The following is a 23,563-nucleotide window of genomic DNA, read 5'->3' as shown; positions in this document are numbered from 1 at the left end:
AAAACATTTTCCTTACGTGAAGGTCGTCAATTAACACACCGAAAAAACACATAACACACGAACGGTACGAAAAAACATTTAACTTGGCCAATACATTAAAGACGTTACACACGGGGTCCGGCGCCGGTAGAAGGCAAGTCATGCCGGACCCCGTGTGTAACGTCTTTAATGTATTGGCCAAGTTAAGGGCGTTTGGTCAAAAATTTGATGTCTTATTTTTTGTTATTGTTCAATTGTACTAAAAATTAGGGATACAAATATATAAGAAAAAATTATTTATTTTGAATATTAAGCGAGATATGGAGCTTGAAAGTAGTAAATTTTTAATCTTTGGTACCAGTTCACAGGGAGAATGGGTAATGCGATTCGCACCAAAATTTGCATTCAGGTGTGGAAAAATAAGATAATAATCACTAGCTATTTAAAATTAAAAAATTAAAAAAAATTTATTTTTTATTTTTTATCATTTTTTTAATTAAAAAGAAATTTAAAAAAATTTAAAAATAGCTCTTTGTTTTTGGGAAAAATGTATCTGTATGTTGGAATAAAAAAAATTTTATATGTTAACTCGTTTGGACTGTGAATTCGTACCTTTGATGCCTTGCGCTGTCGGAGCACTACTCGTTGAGAGTGTGTACACTAACACCGGGGCTTTAGAATCCTACTAATATTATAAATGAGAAAGTTTAGATGTATGGATGTATGTTTGTGACAAGTGAACGCGAAAAATACTGGTCGGATTGGGCTGAAATTTGGCATGATGATAGCTCACATTCACGATTAACATATAGGCATATTCTTATTTCAAAAATCCTTTCGGGCTCCGCCCCAGTGGCTCTGGAGTTTCCCATGTTAACCTTATAAGAAATGGAATTATTCAATCTTACAGCTGTTTCAATTAAACAAGTTGGTTCTGTTCTGTGATGTTCAATAGCATTAAAGTTACATGGATTACCAACAGGGTGCAGCACTATTATTTCTTTAACATTTATGACAACAGCTAATTTGCAACCAAAAGGTGAGTGAGCGTAGCGAACGAACTTCAACCTGGAGGCGAGTTAGCGTAGCGAACGAGCTAACCTGAAGGCAAGTGAGCGCAGCGAACGAGCTCCAACCTAACGGTGAGTGAGCGTAGCGAACGAGCTCCAACCCAAAGGTGAGTGAGCGTAGCGAACAAACTTCAACCCAAAGGTGAGTGAGCGTAGCGAACAAACTTCAACCAGGACGTGATTGAGCCATGCGAACGAGATAATCTTGAAAATTAAGAAGTTAAACGGGGCAAAGCCCGCGGGTTACAGCTAGTACAAGGATAAACGTATTCTTTCAATGTTAAAGGATGTTAATAATTACGTGATGTTAAAGTATTCTAAAGCCCCGGTGTTAGTGTACAAACTCTCAACGAGTAGTGCTCCGACAGCGCAAGGCATCAAAGGTACGAATTCACAGCCCAAACGAGTTAACATATCACATTTTTTTTTATTCCAACATACAGATACATTTTTCCCAAAAACAAAGAGCTATTTTTAATTTTTTTTTAATAAAAAAAAATAATAAAAAATAAAAAATATTTTTTTTTTTAATTTTTTAATTTTAAATAGCTAGTGATTATTATCTTATTTTTCCACACCTGAATGCAAATTTTGGTGAGAATCGCATTACCCATTCTCCCTGTGAACTGGTACCAAAGATTACAAATTTACTACTTTCAAGCTCCATATCTCGCTTAATATTCAAAATAAAACATTTTTTCTTATATATTTGTATCTCTAATTTTTAGTACAATTAAACAATAACAAAAAATCAGACATGAAAATTTGCGACCAAACACCCTTAAATGTTTTTTCGTACCGTTCGTGTGTTATGTGTTTTTTCGGTGTGTTAATTGACGACCTTCACGTAAGGAAAATGTTTTAACTTTTTGTGACCTTCACCTGATGATGTGCTCCACGAGCACGAAACTGCAGTAGTGACAAACTACGCAAGGGCCATATTGACAGAGGTAAACTAAACCATTATTATTGTTGCTGTATGGTCCAGAGGCTACCCATCATGAAACTTAAAACAACTACGGCATATATCTCCCTTAATAGGTACCACAAAATTGTATTCTTTAATTTTGTTTTATATTGACCAATAAAACCATTTCCCGGAGTTTGGCTGTTTTACATTCGAGACACTTTGTATGGACGAAGGAATATTATTGAAAATAAAATCTACAACTAAATAAACTACCCAATGTAATCTTCAGGAGAGAAACTTTATGTATATTTCCATCATAATAAATCACACAGAAGCATTGCTGTCCTCTTTATAAAGTGGTTCAATGAAGACAACAGCTGGGTCCATCCAGGGCGCTCTTAGCGCTCCACATCGGTGAAATATTGTACCTCCCTCTCCCAACGTGAAATTGTTGCTTGCATATTACAAACAGCACTTATAGCACAGAAAATGGATTTTTTTACCATCGCTATGGGCTGCCGTGCCCTCTATCTAGTACTAAAGCATTGAAGAACCGTCGGTCACCTGAACTAAAATCATTTTAAGTTTTCCTCTTAAAAGTAATCAAAGTAACTCCCTGAATAAAAAAAATTGGTGATTTTTGAAGGAAATATTTTTTTTGTGTCAAAGAGTGATGAAGTGTTAACAGTAAAAATGTTTTTCTAAAGAAATTACATTTGCAGTGTTTTTGTGTACGTGTGTATTTAGCGAGCATTCTTAAAATTGTGTAAGGGTGATTCCACTGTTATTGCCCGACGTCTAATCGATTATGGATGTTCGTCATTTAACAGCAAATGAATACACCCCCGCTGCAGCAAACCTGCATTTCATCCGATAAAGAATTTATCAAACGCAGCCCAGAACACGTTATTTACTGGTGTTTTAACTACTAAAATTCAATGTCTGAAACAGTTAGGTTTGAAGTAGTATGAAATGATAATATTGTAAATGGTTTATACAAAGCCATATATCAAGAGAACTATAAATATTTTTAATAAAAAAATAACCAGCTGTTGCCATTTTTTTCTATTAAAAACAACTTATTTGTATAAGGCAGTCACAGAATGCGCTAGTTGATGAGTCATCACAAAATTGCTATAGCTCACAATAAGTCGTTCCATCAGTTTGACTAAGTAAAAAAGTTTAGTATTCGATATAGGCTAAGTCAGTAATTTATACCAGCACAATCAGCACAATCTATCAGTGTCATCCTACGATGGTTTTGGCAAGAAAACAGACGTCAACTTTAACATGGGGATGACATGTATTGCTGTATCAATAGTCAAAGGTTGTACTTATAAATTGTAAATACGTAATTATATGATCTCCAAGTTTGCTGTCCTTCCCGTTGTGAGACTGGATAGAATTTTTCATTTTTCAGAAAACAATTTGTAAATATATTTAAATCTTGTGGCCATGTCTAATGAAAAACATATTTAACCTTAGATGCCATTACTCGGCATAAACTAGCCAATTCGTCCATTCAAATTAACTCCTATCTGATAACTGTATACATAACTCATGTATAGTAAAAAAACGTGTCATACATACGACCAACAAAGCTTTAAAGTGGTTCAACAACACACGGATCGTGGCAAAGTGCATGTTGAATACTCGGAGCAAACTAAACATGAAAATATAGATGTGCGATCGACAACCGGGTATGCAAAGCAGCCGATATGTTTGTGCAACTAAATGTGTTTATCGCAGAGAACATCCCTTGTTGGATTTGGCTCTGTCGAATCAGGCGGAAAGCGCTGATATGAGTTTTATTTGTACGTGGATTTCACAGCAAGATTCAACCAAACAATTCACCCCGTGGGAAAAAAATATTCATTTGCTTTTTGTTTTTCGGATATTTGTATTAATGAAAGTGCATTTACATTTTTTTCGCGTTACCAAACCACCCATTGGATCAGGAGTTGGTTTATATGCCTGGGTTGGTTTCTGTATTTTTCCAAACTATAAATAACTTATGTTCCTTGGTCTTTCGAAGTTGCAATAATATGAGTATTCGAACTTTTATGATGATTTGTTTCAATGAAAAAAAAAAAATAGATAAGTTACAATGCATTTACTAGTTGATGTAGCTCATCCCTGAACTCGTAACCTACTATATACACAGAGAAGTAAGGTACAGAGGAAACACCCTTGGGACAACCTTGCACTTTCAGCTCTAGCATGTTGTGCAGGAAACATACTGTTTTGTGACGGGCAAGGAAGAGCCCAAACCAAACGGAGGGCAATGTGCTGTAATTTCTATCAAACAGGTGGAATTTCTATTCACATGGTAGCGTAGCAGTGTTGGACTTTGTTCTATACACCAGCACTAGTGCTAGACACCACTTAAAAGTACCATGGAGTGTATCCTCTGTTCCTTAATTCTCTGTGGGCTATAATACTTTAAACTAACCTAACTTAACCTACCTTTAAGACCTCGACGATTTCCGGTGAAAACTGCATAAACCCACTGGCGGCCATTCTCCGATAGATTCGGTCAACGAATATCCCTGCTCGGATGGCCTGGGCGACTGACCGAAACTTGGGCTTCTCCTCCTTCCGACACCTCGTAGGTGCCAGCTGTCTCGTGAATGTGGAGGTGAGCCATTCTCGTACTTCGGCGGGAACCGCGTCCGGCTGTACCTCGGACAGCTCGTCATCCTCGTCCGCCAACCTCCTGTAACCAACGGACCTTAGTTACCAAGGGAAGACATGCTGGGGAGCCATGCCACGATCAAACAACAAAAGGAAAATGCAATCGGTGTTCTACTTAGTCTATGCGTCGCACGTTCATTTTAAAGTATTGGTGGTATAGTAGTTATGGGTGCGCATCTGTGCGTAAACCTCATATCTTGATGCATCATAGTTAAAATAATTTAAGGGATTTGGCTTATGAGGATTTTTTTAGATTGTAAATTATTAATATACATATCGGGGCTTTGGTCGTGTTAATATTTTCCAAGTTATTCAACTAAGACTTTAACTTCCCAAAAACACTTAAAAATGAACGTGCACCTTATTTTTCAATAGAAAATTGACGAAGAGTATAAAGTGTAAATAACATATCACGATTAGATTCAATAAAAATGCAGGACGCTTATAGTTCAGGAAAGTATTAATACAATGCGATACTGTAAATATGCTCCACAATGAATCCACTATTTCTCCTACTATAGATACTAATGTAGAAGTGAAGTATTATAAAAATGGACAGTAAAAACTATAGATTAGTATTTTTTCCAGAAGATCAAGAATCAATTTTCCACAATTTTATAGATCTAGGGTTGAGCATATTCCATCTCGGTAAAATTCTTAAGTACATAGTTTTGTTTATTCCTTGCCGAAAAAAAACATTTCGTTCGCATTTAATGTGCTGTGTACCCATTAGCACACATAAACACAGTCCAAACACTGGTTTAACAAATATTTCTCTTATTATACAAGAGGAAAAGAAGGCAAACAATGTAGCACGGAAAGATGATTGGAAAATTATCCAACCACGAGCATATGCATTTTGCTGACATGGACTGAAGTAAAAGTACTGTGAAAATCTCAAAGTTTTAAGGATAATATTAAGTTTACGACGTTAAATTACGTCATTAATATATTTTTTTGAAAAAGAGAAGCCTACTATTAGCACACATGTGAGGCGCACTTCTTCCATTAGGAAGAAGTGTGCCTAATATAATATTTCCATATATTACTGCGTGTTTCCTAATATTTTCTATTAGGAAAATATTATAATACAATGGAATCCAAGCAATAATGCTAACAATAATAAATACACAGAATTTTGTAAACAATGGCGTTGCTGAAATAGTTTTGGAATACCTTAAAAATGATTTAAAAATATATATAGTATGGCTTTAAATGAAGACGAATCTTTTAGGTCAGTTTTCTCGCCTAAAATGTTAATTCATCTGAATTGGTCATCTTCTGCTAAAAGTGGGCTCCAAACCATTGAATCTTAATATTATCGAAAGGCTAATAGCTTTTGGTGATTGCCAGGATTGAGCTTGGGCTTCCACAACATGAAGCAATCGCTTTAATGGACAAGTCTATTTCAATTAGAGAAAAGATGAAACTATTTTAAACTTTACTCATAATGAAAGACATGGGACGATAAAAAAGTAACAAAAACATCCTTATGGTTATCCGTTGGAACTTTCTATGATGTTACCGTAATATTTTAACGTGCTAGCAATAGGGTAATATATGATGCACGTGTAGGTAGTTCAAATGGGTGGGCATTAATTGTGCCAACTAACCTGAGTAAGGTAGTCTGGTATTCCTGAATTGCGCCAACTACTCCAGGGAGCCACCCGATACGTTCATTAACTGCACCAAGTGGCGGCCCTCTTTGACGGTATAATTAATTGAGTAGGTTAGGTTCGGTAGGACATGTAAGCAAGGATATTCGTTCTGTCGGAAACTCCCCACTCCCTTGACTTAGCGCAACTAAAGAACATTTTTGAAACTCTTTGAGGGCTTGGCGTGGTTAAGGAACTCTTTTGCGCAATTAAAATCCTAACCAGTTAAAATATATGAAAAAAAAATAGAGAATGGAACAAAATAATTTCGAGACAACTGTTGTCAATTTTTAATCACACTTACTTGTATGCCACAAATTTTCAGGATCAGCCGTTGCCAGTTTTTACGAATATAATTAGTTGAGTAAAGTAACTAAAAGAGCGTGACTCAATTATTTCAATTATAATGCATTCCACAGTTAATGATGCTGATGTATCTTTGGTAAATCATTTACAACGAGTTGTCTGCAGATTGAACTCAATTAAAATGTTTTTATGAACAAGAAAATTCTTATTACAGTATCACACTCTGTCAGATGCTTAACTCAATAATATTTTATGTAAAAAAAAAACAAAAGAATAAATAAATAAACAATTGAATGTCTGAATCATTGTAGGGAAACAGACATCGAGCCTTAAGTGCTCTTAAGCATATATTACATACTAGCAGAGTACCCGTCCTTCGTCCGGGGTTGATGTATGTTTAAGTGGTGCTTTTTTAAATCCGAAATTAAAAACAGTGTAAAATAAGATTAAATTCCAATAAATGTACCTATCAAAAACTTTTAACTTACTAATTACATTAAAAAAAATTCAAACAATAAAACAAATAAAAAATTCAAAGCTTTTACTTATTTTAAATGATAAAATCAAATATAGACAAACAATAATTTACAACATCTGGTTAATATTATGGTTTGAATGACATGAAGACATATTAGAATAGAATGTGAACTCTACAGGAAGTGTCAAAAGTTATAATATAGGTAGTACTACCTCTGGATTAGAAAACATCATAACTAATCTATGGGTTGTAATATGAAATTATGATTCAAAAATTTTTGAAAAAGCAAATGGTGTGAACGATATTTCTCTGAAAATTGCAAAGATATACAATTAATTATCTCCTTGAGAAAAAAGTTTCAATTTTTAAGGTGTGTGCCGTACTCTAAACACATAAATGTTCAAAAATGTTAAAATGATTCAAGTAAATGTGAACTTTATAATTTCACAATTTTTTACACCAAAATCTTTCAATACAATCATTCACATTAGCAAAATTTTAAATAATTAATAAGGGTTAGATACAGCAACAGATATACGATCTCACTTATTTCATAAAATCAATAATCAATGAACCATCAAATATAAGAACAACATGTCACATGATTGTAGAGAATATTATATGCCTATTTATAAACCAGCTGTGGAATTGTGAATTAATGTGGTTTGACAGTTCAGCTTATTTACATTTGGGTGGCATAGCAAATTGTAAACACTGTATGTGTTCTTATGGCAGCCATGGAGACCAATCAATATTTACTTTTAAAATCCTCACCTCAGAACTTTTAAAGCCAAAGGGGCAAAGCTCACGGTCAGTATCGAAGTGAGAATAGTCCTATAATGGTCCTTGGTATGGTAACTATATTTTTGTAAAATTTAAGCCCAGTCAGTTCAGTAGTTTATGCGCTTATTAGTAACACACATACAGACAGACACCACTAGATTTTTATATAATAGTATAGATTTATTATACTACTGTACAACCTTTTTATTAAGTATACAACTGACTACAAATGGCTTATAACGTGATAATGTCATGTAATATCACTGTGGTCAAAAAAGCAAACAGTCTGTCCAAATCAGGGGTTTCCTTTGGACGTAAACAAAGTTTGAAAAATGAAGCAAAGGTTTAAATATGGCAAAACATTGAAAAAAGTAAATAAACACACGGATATAGTAAACGGGTGCACAGTAGTAATGATGATGAAACATTTAAATATTATTAAGACAGCGTTGAGTATGTGTGACGATTTTAATTTATTCTACTGCACTGACTTAAAGTAGGTAATTAAGAAATTCATTACACATGTCTCTTCACCGAGCTATAGCCAGAGCATGGACTTTTGTTTGCTTGTGTAAATTTCGCATTGTATTAGTATAGTTTCAAAAAATCTGTTGGCTCAAACAGAAAATATTGATTTATTTTCAAACATGTATCTCAATGTTGGTAAATGCAATACTCATAAGGTTCCCAAATAACTTTGTTTCGTGTTTAATAAGAAGTTTGATCCTTATATACTTAAGAAATTAAGTTCTTATCTTTTAGGTTTAAAGTGGATTCGTTACCATTGTTGAAGATGAGATTACATAGTATATCTTATGTATTTACAGTTAAGATACTTTCAGTATCGTAGATACCTAAAGTCGTAGACCGTTTTGTGGTTTGTAAATTAAAACAGTTTTATCTAACAAGGCCCAAAAAGAGGTTTGCCAAAGGCTAGTTTATTATAAGTAATTTAATAACATTAGAAATTAATTACCATGCATAAAATATAAATTAAGTAGCCTGCTTAATGTGTCTTTACAATGTGTCTTTCATGCAAAGTAAAAATTAGAAAATTAAGTAGATAAAAAAGAGTACTAAAAAAACTAGCTGTTACCCGACGGGCTTCACCACGTTTGACTTCATAAGTATTAATAAAATTATTAATTGGTTAAGTTAAGTTGAAATAAACAAAACAGAATACAGTAGTAATACAAACAAATTTCACACCTGATTTTAATAAGGTAATAAATTTAAAGAATAACAAACAAATAATTACGACCTTAATAAAGGGAAATTTATGAAGTAATGTATAGTTTTGCAAGGTTTCTCGTCATGACGAACATTTTAAGATCGTTTATGGGGGGTGTGACTTGTAGTTTTGTCAAAATTTCATGGGTACTTTGGGATTTATGTTTGAATATTATATGTGAATAAGCATTATTTGAAGTTATTTTATTTAGACAATACCGAAGGACTGACTGACAACGAGTGTGTAACCAGCCAAATGGCAATTATTCTTCAGTTTTTCAAATATTGGTAGTTATACAATTATCATATAAATTAATCAAAAGAGCCTCACCTACTAACAACTGAATCAATCCATTTTTACACCAATAGCCTTAAGTAAAAACAACATTTCAATTGAATAACAAAGGTTCAAAACAACTTTTCAAGTAATGTGTTTTAGGGGACTTAATTTCGATAAAAATCTTAAGTAAAAATAAATGGAATGTGAAAATAGACAGTTATTTAACTGTTCAGTATTGTTTTGAATATAAGTATCTTCCGAAAAACAATATAAAATACATTCCTCTTTCTGGTTGGTTGACTTTGAAATTAATATCGTATGCATTATTTTCCCACTACTGTATAACGGTTGACGAGTCCTTCGAGCTACCGCTACAGTTCTATATTTATAGTGACAAAACATTCAAAGGAAAATATTTCATATAAAGAAAAGATTAGTTAAAAACTTTTGGCACATTGAAACATCTTATTACTGTAGTTTCATATAGTAAAAAAAAGTTTGTATAGGTTTTTTTACTCATGCTAGATATTTGTTTGCGCAGCTTTATCTGTTGAAATTGTTTTTATAGATCCCTCGAAGTTAACTGCTTTCTTAACTGCTTAGAAACTGTCGAATAACGCCCAAAATGTTTTTAAGATGATTCAATGTAGAAAAATAATTCAGTAATAGATACCTTACTGGACTACCCAACCAAAACGTTACTGAATTATCAAAACACAATTAGATTAAACAATTACCTCTTACAATGGTTAAACGCAAGAATCAGGTTTAAATATGGTGAAGCACTGAAGTAGTGGACATCCTGCAAAATGCTAATCAATGCAAAACTAACTGGGTAGACTAGTGAGTTTACAAACCGAATTGTTATCTATGACTATTCTTCAGACAACATTAAAATAATTTAGAGTAAAGTTGCTGATGATATGCAGAATGATGCTGGGTTATTCATGCAGAAACCAGGAATTCATGGGTCAAGACCTAATTCATTCATGTGCGGCGATATAAACAAATTATAAAATAAATAGTGCAAATCCAATAATGATTTCCTTTACTTGCATGATTTTTGATGCAAAGTTTACGAAGTAAGACTTATTCTACACGATGCAACTTAATTACTTCAATCGCCTATTTATGTATAAACCCCCCTAACCATCAAGCGGTAAACTATCATTGCCTCTTGTATAAAAATTTATAGCTTGGAATCATCACTGGAAATATTTCAAATAGACCTGGTGTCTTATATTAACATCCAAAGTTTTAAAGTGAGTTTCATGTCAAATTAGGTTTGAGTGCACTGATGTTACTCAACTTGTGTTTCTTAATGTGGTTGACTATTTGGTAATGATGAAAGATGGTATTTTAAAACTAAATAGCGGAGTCCACAGTTTGTACCATTAGTTTAAACGGAAAGAAATAATTGGAAAACCAAACACCTTTTGATTATTTTGGATTAAACCACCTCAAAACTTTAACGACACTTGTATTAACAACATCGACATGAGCATGTACAACTTGGTCAATGGCAATCAATTTTCTTTTTCTTATTCATATCGCATGCTGTACGATAATTAGTGTATTACGATCATGTCTTGCTGAAGTAATACACAATTTTCTTCATACTCCAGCATACACAGCGGATTAAATATAAGCGTTGTGGATCTAAAGGAGTCAACTAAAGTTGAGGAGATCAGCTGTAAACGGTTTAGATGTAAAATTCGTTTGCTGATTATACAGAGTGTTATTTATAACGCCCAACCCAAATTAGATGTACTGTAAGACACATTCTAATGACAGCCTCATATTTTGGTATCACAATTTTCTTTACTCCATTGCCAATCAGCTGATATGCGTTGCATAGTTATCAATGAGGTTTAGTGACTCTGGGATTTTTTTGTAACTTGAGTCGCGGCCGGCTCGATGTAAGCGTGCACGCATCGCGATGGTTTCTGTCTATAAAAACGTTGTAAATATAATGTGTTTTTGTTTTGTGTCCAGTAAAACTTTATGTATATAATATAACGAATCTTTCTACGAGGATTGGCCTGATGATGCGATTGTTGTCACGAAACCGGTCGTCGAAAGCATAAAAGGATATTGAACATGGTAACAAGTTAATTTTATTTTATATATTTTTTTGTAAATAAGACACAACATGGTTTAAATCAAATCAGTCATCTGTACATTCACTTAGTCAGCAGGTTTGCTGCAGCGGGGGTGTTTTTGTTAACTACAGATTCGGTTACCTTAAATTGGAACTATTGTTGATATTTTATAAATTTAATGAAACCGAATCTGGGTTAAACAAAAATACCCTCGTCGCAGCAAACATGCAGACTAAGCGAATTTCCATTTGTCTGATTTGATCTTAGCTTAAATCTAAGTATTCCTTAATTTGGATTTGGTTTCCTTTAATTCTTATATGTCAATAACAGGTTATTTATTAGGTACTGAAATCAAATCTAGAAACTTTATTTCAAAACGTTCTTGGTATAAAACCGATGATTTACTTTCAACGTATTATTCAAACTCTTCGAGATTGAGGAATCGCAATGATGTGTCTTATTTACGATAGATTCCCATCCACACTAAAGATAACATAGATATATAGGATAGCATAGAACTATGCATCAACGCATATAAGGTGATCGGAAATGAAGTAAAGAAAAAAAGGGATACTATGGTTGTCTTGTCTTTGAAATGTGTGTCACAGTACTTTTAATTTGGGTTGTGCAAAAAAAAAAACACCCTTTACAAAATGGGTTGGTCTCGATTAATAAATACGTTTATTTTTTTAAGATTAATTGTGTTTATATTTCACTTAAAAAATACCAAATCATCGATGTTCAGACAAATTGAAAATTAACAGAATATCAGGAAGGAAACACTGTGTTGGTATGGCTATAAATATGTAATTTGGATATCATAAACAGCAGTTCCTATAAAATAGGAGAAGGGAAAAATTAAAGACTTTACAAAATACACAATGGTAGAAATTTATGTTTTTTAACTATTTAACTAAAATAATGGCAATGGAGCATTATGACAAAAAATATAGTTTATCTGATAGAAAAAAGTCTCTTTTCTTTTCGACCATTGCTCATTTACCAGCCGAAAGCAGTCATTTTAGGCTCTGATTATTCGAATAAACTATTATCAAGTTCTTGAATTTTCAGTTTCATAGCAAATATGTATCCTTTAAAAGCTAGTAAAAAACTTGTTTATAAAACTATAAAAGATTCAACAGGTAGTTGCTTTCACACGTGTTCCTAGAACGGGTTGTCATGTGTTAATTAGTTATTTATTAATTAAATTATACTTATACTATAATTTCAAATCTACATATTGTGTCACATCATGCTCTTAAGTGAAACCATTAATCTAGAAATGATGTTTCCAAAGTTCAAATCAATCATTAGGTACTTAACATGTGAACATCCCAATTATCATACTTTAACTGGCAATGCTTAAATGGAATTCGTCTCAAGTTTAAGTTAATTTAATTAAATGTTTTATCTAGTCAGTAATTAATCATTGTAATTGACGTATTTAATAGTAAAAGTTAACCTAAAATATAAGTAGTCTAGTACCACCTCATCTCTGCTAGGACCCTAAGTAATAACACTGGTTAAACTCACATTAAAGAAGAAAAATAGTTTAATTGAAATCATAAATTAAGTAAATGAGCTGAACATGTCGTAGTATGTGTTTTCATGAAGAAATGCATATAAGGTAAGGAAAATTGTAAAAAATGATTTATTAAAAACTAATAATATTGAGATACTATTAACATTTGCACTAATTACAGTGTATGTGCCTAGCTAGTTCACTATTCTCGTATTAGTGATAGATAAGTGAATGTGCACTAGTTTTGTACTAAACTATTGAGTATTTGACTCGTGTGTGGTTCGTTCTAAAAGGGGGAAATAAGAAAATGGGTAAGCAATGCAGACATGAACTGGAATATTCCAGTTACACAAACCTCGATGACTCCTCGCCCTGCTCCTTTTTCCTCACTGAGGATCTAAAAACCAAAAGAACTTTAGACAGGTGTATAAATAATCTGAAGATATGTTCGAAATTGAGACAAAAATACTGATTAAAATCTGAAGCACACCGAAGACCGACACTGCATATGTCACATGATATGATGAGAAAAAGTAAATTACATGGGGACTTAGGCAAACAAAAGTTTAAAGTGCATGCAAGTATTTGGAATTTTATTAATTGCAAATAATTAGTATGGATATAAGAAATTAATTAAATTTTTAGTGTTCTATGTGCATTTTTGAAATCCGCTAGACACATTTTTTTGTCACGCTTAATTCGGAAGTGGTTCGATCTTTCTTCGTTCTTTTAGCATCATAACATAACATAACACGTAAAAACCAACGAGTCTGTAGTCACAAAAAAGATTAATTGTCATTTACTTTAAACATAAATGTTACCCTACATTAAATATAAACTATGGTGAATTTCAGTTTATTTAAAATACTGGTTGAACACTATTGGATCGTTGAAGGTATTTTTTATACGTTTTCTAGTAAGAAATTTGAAAATTATTTAACCAATTATTACTTCAATTTTTTGTTTTTCAAAGATTAGAGCTAATTATTATTTTGGTAAATGATTTGGCAACTTTAAAAATTAGCATTTATGTCATGCTGCATTATTTAAGTCGATAGTTTACATTGACACAACTTTTATTAAAGAATTAAAAGAATTATTATTTAAATGAATATTTGAAATTATCTAATTTATTATTATGCTAATAAATAGTAAAATCTTTGTCTACGTACAAAAATCATCATTTGCACGAACTTGTGTCATAATAACCTCTCATAATTATTGTAAAAACTTGTATACATTTTAAAATATTCATCCTGAATAAATAAATGCATGTAGTACTTACGGTACTAGAGAAACAAAAGGTACAATGATGGAACAGTAAAAGATTTTTAAATAAAAACCAAATTACTTTTCCTACGATTTTGTTGAGTAGAATTACTCGAACAACAAATATGATTCAGCTTGATATATAAAAAGGTTTTTATGAATCAAAATTGTGTCAACATTAGAAATTTGAGTATTTAATTAGTACGAACAAAATAAATTCATTCATATAAAACATACTTTGTCTCTTGAATTAAAGACACTAAAGACGTACTAAAATACTTAATTTTGAAAAGATGCAGAGTGATAAGTTAAGTACAAATTTAAAAAAATATATCTTTGTAAAATTGTTTATTTTATCAATTTGAATCTTTGACATTGAGTCGTATTTTATCACCAAATCCCATTTTCGACACGGTTAAAAAATCTTCATAACCATAACAGTTTTATAAATAGTACATAGTGTTAATAACCTACAATATTAAAATTAAAATGATACAAAAATGATGGATTCCAATGTCATTCAAAGCTAGATTAACTAAAACTTAAGAAGTAAAAGCATAGAGCATGAAATAGGTTTCCGTGTTGTGTTAGATGTAAAAATATTTGTAAGTGCTGATTAGATAAATTTGCATGTTTAGTAATAATAATATGAACTAGATAATTTGTAATGTATTTAAAATAAAATTTTTGATAAAAAGCTCATCCATGCATATTATCAAAGTAAACAATATACATAAACGGTAAGTCTATTATTTTTATCGAATAGTCTAATATTCACAATATAATCTTAATTAAACTCTAAACATGATTGTCTAATCTATACTATACCTTTATAACTATATTACACAGATCACTTATATCTATCCGTATGTTAAATTCTGCACACCTATTCAACACAATAAAGATCAGAGAGAAGACAGGGAAGAAAGAGATGGTTCATTCGACTGTAAACACAAACAAGAACAGAGTGCATTCAGCATTCCATTGAAAGAGACATTGAACAGATTGACAGGATCGTGCAACTGGCAACACTTAACGTACCTGAAGAAGGAGATCCCCCTAACCGGACGAGGAAACGCTTTGGAAATTGGAAAGGATTGGAATTTAAAGTGCTCAATCATCTTTTTTCTAAAAAAAGGTGTCAGGGTTGGTTTTACTAATAAGGAATTCTCCGTGCTGTGCTTACTATTCCTCGGGACCTAGATTGCATAGCCAAGAAGGTGTGTTAACCTGACGGCCCAGACGGGGGTCTTGAGTTTTCTCTGGGTGATGTTGATTGTCGTCTCTCCTTCAGAACGGTCGGTGGCAGCTTTCGTGTCAGATCGCCTGTGCCATATCATCATTACACTAACAGCCGGACAAACACTAGCTAGACACATTTAGTACATATGGCCCTTCGATGATGGATATCCGTATGGGCAATTGGGGTGCACCATGCACAAACCTAACGCCTGGAGACCTGACAAAGAAGATGCAAGAGAATGTAACATATAGTGAATCGCCTAGAACATTGGATAATGTTATGCGAAACATATTATGTACAATTTGAGTTCGAATAAACCTAATTCCTCTAAATCGTTAGGAGTAATTTGTTTTAAACACATTTTGTAGAACCATTTCATTGGTACATCGGTTAAATTTTATTTGAAAACGTTTTGGAACTTGAATAGCAAAATAGAATAGAACCAAATCTAGTGAAGCTGTTGAAATAAATGAACCATTCTTACAAAATTAGTCTAGTTTACTAGATGCTACAACAAACAAAATTTTTTACAAACACTTTTGTCAATTTAAAAACGCATATTCTTTTGAGCTTTTTGACATAAATACAATCAATTCTCATATAAATAACTGAAATATTTAAACAATACTACTTGAGAAGAAACAATCATCTACCATAATTAACTTACATAACCACGTGTACACAAAAATTCAGTTATCCAGCGACCAACATTTCTAAAACATCGATGTGATAGTTTGGTGCTGATAGTCAGAAAAACGACCATTCTTCGTTTAATAACTAAACATATAACACGCAAACAGTCTAACTTACTTAGTTTCATCGATGAAGACCGCCTCCAGGACTCTGGCTGCGTACTGCAAATTCTTTTGCAATACGTCAGCCGAGATCTCTCCACGTTCTAACTGTTTTAGTAAACAACGCAACCTGAAACAAGAATTGTTGTTGTAATTATTTTTGGTTAAAGAAATATCCAGCACTCCGAAGACTAATGTAGCTTCTGAAATATCTTTAAAGTTTGATTTGTCTAGTATTGTTTTCGACTATTATATAAATATTGTTTAAATATTCTAACACATAGTAAATTCTCAGTACAACTACTTAATTTATTAAAAGCCTGTTCAACCAAAAAAATATCTACATCCTAATACCAGCAGGTGTCTTGAGACTATACAGTGTGATTGAAAATTCCTGGAACGGTGTAATATATTTTTTTTACCATTAAGAAAACACTTTAGAGCAGCTCGTAAAACTTAGTTTTGAAATAAAATAAAATAATTTTCATTTTTTGTTTACTATTAATATTACTTTTCATCTCCCCGAAAGACAGTCTACGAAAACATATTCGGGAATAAAGTAAACCAACTAAGATGCTCAAAACACATAGATTTTAATAGAGCCAGTTTTAATAATCCATCGTAATTTTTTATCAATGTATTAAATGAGCATTAAATTGTTGGTTATGTTAAATAATGAGCGGAAAATTATTATAGAATAAACTGAGATACCTTTTGTTTTTTATTGCTGACTAGAACAGATTTTCCCCCAAATCATATGCAGAGTGTCCCATAAATATAAGAATAGGTTTGTCGTCAATATTAAAGATAATTAGAAACAAAGTTTTTTCTAAAAACCGAAAAATAAACTAAAAAAAATAAAATTTATATCTTAAAAACTATTAAATATATATTAATGCAATTTTGTATACGATTATAAAAAATTAAAGCTGATTGAAATGAAATTGTCATAAAGTATTAACATTTGGTTTAAAGATGGCATAATATTATTTACTTTTATAATTCGAATTTAAAAAAAATCATATAGCTGGCTCGATAAAAAGTTGCCAAGAGCACTTTTATTTAGCATCCAGTATTTTCCGTAAAACAACACTATATTCAAAAATACGTATTGATAAGTAGTTATAAAAACAAAAAGTCTAAGCTAATTCTTTTGGTCTTAAAACAGTGATTTCTCGTATATAATATCTTTTATATTCGATAATTATAAACATGGTGTTGTTTCATAGGAAATGTTAAATGTTAATGAATAGTGTTCATGACACCTTTTTACAAAATCAAAAATATTTTTGTAATTTTAGTTATGAAAACTAAAACGACTACCATTTTGAAAAAGGTAAGAATATTTTAATCAAAATGCTTATGGTTATTTTTTAATTGAGTAGCAAAAATTCCATAAATTTACCGTCATAAGATATCAGATAAGAAAAAAACCCGGTTATCCCACTAAAGAGTGGTTTTTGAAAAATACTTTATTCTTAATTTTATTTTTTTCACCCAATACACCTATTTTTGATATTTTGTAACTTGTGTGACACCCTGTATTGTTGTATTGTTATCTATTTACACTCACCTAGCCGCGGCTTTATCACAAGCGTCGGGTGTGTCTATCGCCGGAAGGTTGTCTGTGGTCAAATCATCACTATCAACACTTTCTTCTTCACTGGTTGTTCGTTGCTGTTTTTTGGCACTACTTCGTCTAACGATTGTGAGGGAGCCTTGTTCTGGAACAAGGGAAACAAATTTGAGGTAAATTGTTTGATCCTAACCATACCAGTGGTTTGGACGATTATTTATAACATGTTAGTCTATAGTCCATACATAATTGAAACCCACTAGAACAGTAAGATACAGTTTTATGCAGAGATAATCGAGCTACCTAACTATGCTATCTTATGTCGATATTCATTTAAAGCTTTGCCCCATATACATCTTTCGAGTTTTAACTTAACAACGATTACTCATTCTTCTGGCACCCTGAACTGGCAAAACAAAAATGTACATATTTTTAACCCTCGATCATTCTTTCACCTTGGCTTCGCCTCGATCGTAAAACTTGACCTCGGGTCAAAAAGAGTCCTTTAGGCCCTAGTGATGAAATATACTATTAAAGGTCTTGGGTTTTTAGCGAATTTCCCATATAGGGAATAAGCTATTACCGTAGTACTCATGGTAAGACCTGGACCCGGGACCGATTTAATTTTTCATTTTGAGGTCCCTAGAGGCCAAAAACACCATCCGTTGAAATTCATATATATATATATATACTAGCTGACCCGGCGAACTTCGTATCGCCTAAGTTATAGGTTTCCCCTAAGACAGACCGATGGAAAGAAAGTACCGTTACGTTTAATTTTCAAGATGATCTCGTTCGCATCGCTCAATCACGTCCTGGTTGAAGTTCGTTCGCTACGCTCACTCACCTTTAGGTTGGAGCTCGTTCGCTACGCTCACTCACCTTTAGGTTGGAGCTCGTTCGCTGCTCTCACTTGCCTTCAGGTTAGCTCGTTCGCTACTCGCCTCTCTCGTTCGCATCGCTCAATCACGTCCTGGTTAAAGTTCGTTCGCTACGCTCACTCACCTTTGGGTTGGAGCTCGTTCGCTACGCTCACTCACCTTTAGGTTGGAGCTCGTTCGCTGCGCTCACTTGCCTTCAGGTTAGCTCGTTCGCTACGCTAACTCGCCTCCAGGTTGAAGTTCGTTCGCTACGCTCACTCACCTTTTGGTTGCAAATTAGCTGTTGTCATAAATGTAAAAGAAATAATAGTGCTGCACCCTGTTGGTAATCCTTGTAACTTTAATGCTATTGAACATCATAGAACAGAACCAACTTGTTTAATTGAAACAGCTGTTAAGATTCATTAATTCAATTTCTCATAAGGTTAACATGGGAAACTCCAGAGCCACTGGGGCGGAGCCCTTTTAAGAATTTCGAAACGGGAAATAGTTTACGTCCGATTCGCATACCTACAGAATTTACACACCAAATTTCATAACGATCGGTGAAGTCGTTCCGGAGGAGTTTGCAGACAAACACTGTGACACGAGAATTTTATATATTAGATATATATATATATATATATAAGTAGATATATTCATGTCACTTCTGGGCCAAAAAAGGAGCCACTCAAAAATTAAATGAATTTTCCTATTTTTTTATACAATATGCTATATTTTTTACCCTTTTAGGTCAATTTCTAACATATTCATATTTTTCTAGAAAAAGTATATAATTTTGATGAAATTTTCATGAATATGTCTATATTTTACATAAAATTGACTACAAAACAAAATGTTTTTAAAAACAAGTAAAATTTTAAAATTTAATGAGTAGTTTTTATACAAATTTAACTAAAACAGTTTCTTTATCTTTGAATGTTTTAATTTCAGTAATAATTAAGTTTAAATCTTTTTTATTTAATTCTTTAATTGTTTTTTCATCAAATATATTAATAAATCTATGAGGTAAATGAACTTTACATTTTTCTAATTCAACAATAATTGTTGGTCCATATTTATCTTTAACTTTTTCAAATTTTTCTATTTTATATTTTGTATTCAATTCTAAACTTTTTATTGGTTTATATTCTTTGAATTTACATTCTCCAATATTATTAATCTCTTCTAATAGATCCATTTATTACAAAAAAAAATTATAGAAATTTTAAACAGTTAATAATTGAAATATATGAAAAGAATTTTAAATATCACACAACAGTTTGTTAGAACTGTTGTGTGATATTTAAAATTCTATTTTTTTAAATAATATCTGATGTATCACTTATGTTATCAGAAAAACCATTATGTTAATTTATTATGCATGGATCATTTAAAGTTGATAGATGTTTTAAGAATTTAAAAAAAATATCATCAAATTCTGGTTTTATATAAAAATTCAATTCTAAAAGTTTAAAAATCATTGGTAATAGTTTTTTAAATGATATATTTCTTTTTGTAAAACTGAAATATGCATTAAAAATTACTGTAATATTTCTTTTATCTTCAAAATTTAATTCAAAATCAATATTGAATATTTTGTTTAAGAATTGATAGTAAAATATCCAGTTTGTATAATTTCTTTGTTTTAAGAATAATTTTATATTTTTAGGTGTTATTTCAAAACTATTGTCTAAAATACATAACGTATAGATTTCATTGATTAATTGTTGTGTGCGATATGGTTGAAAATGATTAAATTCTCTTAAAATATTTATAAGATGTTTGTTTTTATTTTTTCGTTTATTAATCTTTTTTTCAAAAATAATTTTTTTACATATATTACATCCTATATAATTTTTAGTAATTGTAAAGTTATTAAAATTACGACATTTATAACATATATCCATTTATATATAAAATGTTTATATCTAAATGGAAGAACTTATTCAGTGTCATAAATGTAAGAAGAAAACTAAAAATATTAATCCAGAAATTGTTGAAATGAAGAATGGTTTGTTTAGAATTGCTACTAAATGTTCAATTTGTAAAACAAATAAAAGTAAAATAATTAAAAAGGAAATTAAACCAATAATAAAAAAGGAATTAAATAAAAAAGATCAAAAAATTGAAGCTAAAGAAATTCATGCTCTAATAAGAAAAAAATTTCGAAAAAGAAAAATAGTTACATTAGGTATTGATGATTTATGGGCAGCTGATTTAATCATTATGAAAAATTATGAAAAAGAAAATGATGGTTATAAATACATGTTGAATGTTATTGATACATTTTCTAAATATGTTTGGTCAAAACCATTGAAGAAAAAAGATGGAAAACATGTATCTATAGCATTTGAACAAATAATTAAAGATTCAATAAAAATTGGCCATAAACCACCAAACTTATTACATACAGACAAAGGATTAGAATTTGTAAATAAAGAATTTAATGGAATTTTAAAGAAATATAATATTAAAATGTATCATACAGAAAATGAAGAAAAATCAAGTATTATTGAAAGATATAATAGGACTCAAAATGAAAAAATGAAAGTTTTATTTGAAATTAATAACAATTTTAGATGGATTGATATTCTTAAAGAAATAGTTAAAGAATATAATAATTCATATCATTCAACAATTAAAATGAAACCAATTGAGGTAAATAAAGAAAATGAAAATGATTTATTAAATACAGTTTTTAAATATATCCCACCAAAAATAATTACAAAATCTAAATTTAAAATAAATGATAGAGTTAGAATAGGAAACAAAAAATCAACTTTTTCAAATAAATATAAAAACAATTGGTCAAGAGAAATATTTGTTGTTTCCAGAATTAATAATACAAATCCTGTTACATATAGTATTAAAGACTTGAATGATGAAGATATACTTGGTAGTTTTTATGATAACGAATTGAAGAAAACTAATTTGTAAAATTTTATACTATATAAATGGAGAAGGAATGTTCAAAGTGTAAACAATTAAAAAATATTAATAATTTTTATAAAAATAAAAAATATAAAGATGGATTACTTTCATATTGTAAAGAATGTGATTTAATTTATAGAAAAAAGTTATATGATAATATTATAGTAGAAGAAAAAAGTGAAAAAGTATGTTTGAATTGTAAGGAAACAAAAGATATGGAAAATTTTCATAAACATTATTATAGTAAAGATAAAAAATTTGCAATTTGTATTGAATGTGTTAGAAAAATGATGAGAGTCACAACCCATTGTGAATGTGGTAGAGATTTAAAATGGCTTAGTTATCTTCAAAAACATTTACAAACTAAAATTCATAATAAAAACATAAATAAATTAGAAAATTCATAAAAATAATATTAATTTTTGAAAGTATTATTTAAAAAAAATTACTGGTTTTAAAAAAAGTTTAAGTTTTATTTAAAATACTTTTATAATTTTTAAATTAACACATAAATATTTATCTTAATATTTATATTTTACAACAATAATTTTTTCAAATAAAATTATTCTTAATAAATCGTGCACATTTTTCTTCTAATAAATGGAGCGTACAAATAAAAATATATTATGCCCTTATTGTAATAAGAATATATTATCTAAAAATTATAATAGACATTATAATTCAAAGAAACATTTTGAAAATAAAACTAAATATGAAACTGAAGTTAATAACTTAAAACTTTGGTGTAAACAAAATAAAATAGTTGATTATCAAAACAAAAATTTAGATCAATTAAAAGAATTAAAGAAGTCATATGATCCAACAAATTATTCACTATTTAACAGTGAAAAATTAAAAGAAATTGCTAACAAATTATCTGTTAGAAATGTTGACAATTTAAATAGAGATGAACTAATTAAAAGATTAAATAATATCAAACAAAATCCTAATAATCTAAAATATAGATCATTACAATTTATTCAAAATCTATCAATTAAAAATGGTATTAAAATAAAAGATAAAACTAGAAAAGAATTGATTGGATTATTAACTGATCATTTAAAAAATAAACCAATTCTAAAGGAAAATGTAATAAATATTCAGGAAGTGTCATCATTAAAAGGTTATTTTCAAGAGTATTATTTAACAAATTCAAATGATGATTTAGATATATCTGAATATTTAGAATCACAAAGAAATGAAATTAAAAAATTGATTGAAAAACAAGAATTTAAAAATAAAAGAGGTCAGTTATCATTATCTTGTGAATATGAAAGACAATTAGTAAATGGTGATAGTCAAAAAACCCAAGTGTATTATCCTTTAAGAAGTTCAGATATATTAAACACTGATGAATTTATTGATGATCAATTTAACAAATTAATATTAAGAGAAAATTTAAATCAACCATCAAAAGGATCTGGTTGTCATTAAAAAGATGTTTAGATTTAAATTTAAAAATTAGTAAACATAATTCATTAAATGGTGGTTCATATGTTGAATTACCAATTGAAATAAAAAATAAAAAGTGTTGTATAAATTTCAAAAATAAAGATGAATATTGTTTTATTTATGCAATTAGATGTGCTATTGATAAATATGAAGATAAAAAGTTTGATCATCCACATAGAGTAAAACAATATAAAAATTACTTGAATGATGAAATTTTTAAAGAATTTGATTATCCAATGAGTTTAAAAGATATAAAATTATTTGAAAAAAGTACATTTGATTCTAAATATAATTATCCATCCATGTCAATTAATGTATACAGATTTGATGAAGATAAAAAGATTGTTCCATTACAAATATCTGAAAATTACAATGCGAGATTAGATATTGATCTATTGTATATAAAAAATGATAATAATTCACATT

At 30.4% G+C, this 23,563-nt stretch overlaps 1 protein-coding gene across 3 annotated transcripts in view; it reads right to left on the bottom strand.

Moving 5' to 3' along the window:
• Positions 1-23,563, bottom strand: part of LOC128999701 (dual specificity calcium/calmodulin-dependent 3',5'-cyclic nucleotide phosphodiesterase 1-like) — a 64,513-nt gene that overhangs the window by 29,414 nt on the left and 11,536 nt on the right. The window contains exons 2-6 of one of the 3 annotated variants that reach the window (XM_054426336.1): positions 17,889-18,039; positions 16,332-16,445; positions 15,509-15,604; positions 13,365-13,406; positions 4,426-4,675 (exon numbers count right to left, since the gene is read on the bottom strand). In XM_054426336.1, coding sequence (XP_054282311.1) covers positions 4,426-4,675; positions 13,365-13,406; positions 15,509-15,604; positions 16,332-16,445; positions 17,889-18,039 — 653 coding nt within the window. The remainder of the gene's footprint in view (positions 1-4,425; positions 4,676-13,364; positions 13,407-15,508; positions 15,605-16,331; positions 16,446-17,888; positions 18,040-23,563) is intronic. The other 2 variants (XM_054426337.1, XM_054426338.1) reach the window with 2 other exon arrangements.

Source organism: Macrosteles quadrilineatus, unplaced genomic scaffold (genome assembly GCF_028750875.1).
Source record: "Macrosteles quadrilineatus isolate MER2022 unplaced genomic scaffold, UCM_ALF_1.0 Scaffold_8__2_contigs__length_117827958, whole genome shotgun sequence".
NCBI classification, from domain to species: Eukaryota; Metazoa; Arthropoda; class Insecta; order Hemiptera; family Cicadellidae; genus Macrosteles; species Macrosteles quadrilineatus.
This window is presented reverse-complemented; position numbering and strand designations above follow the sequence as displayed.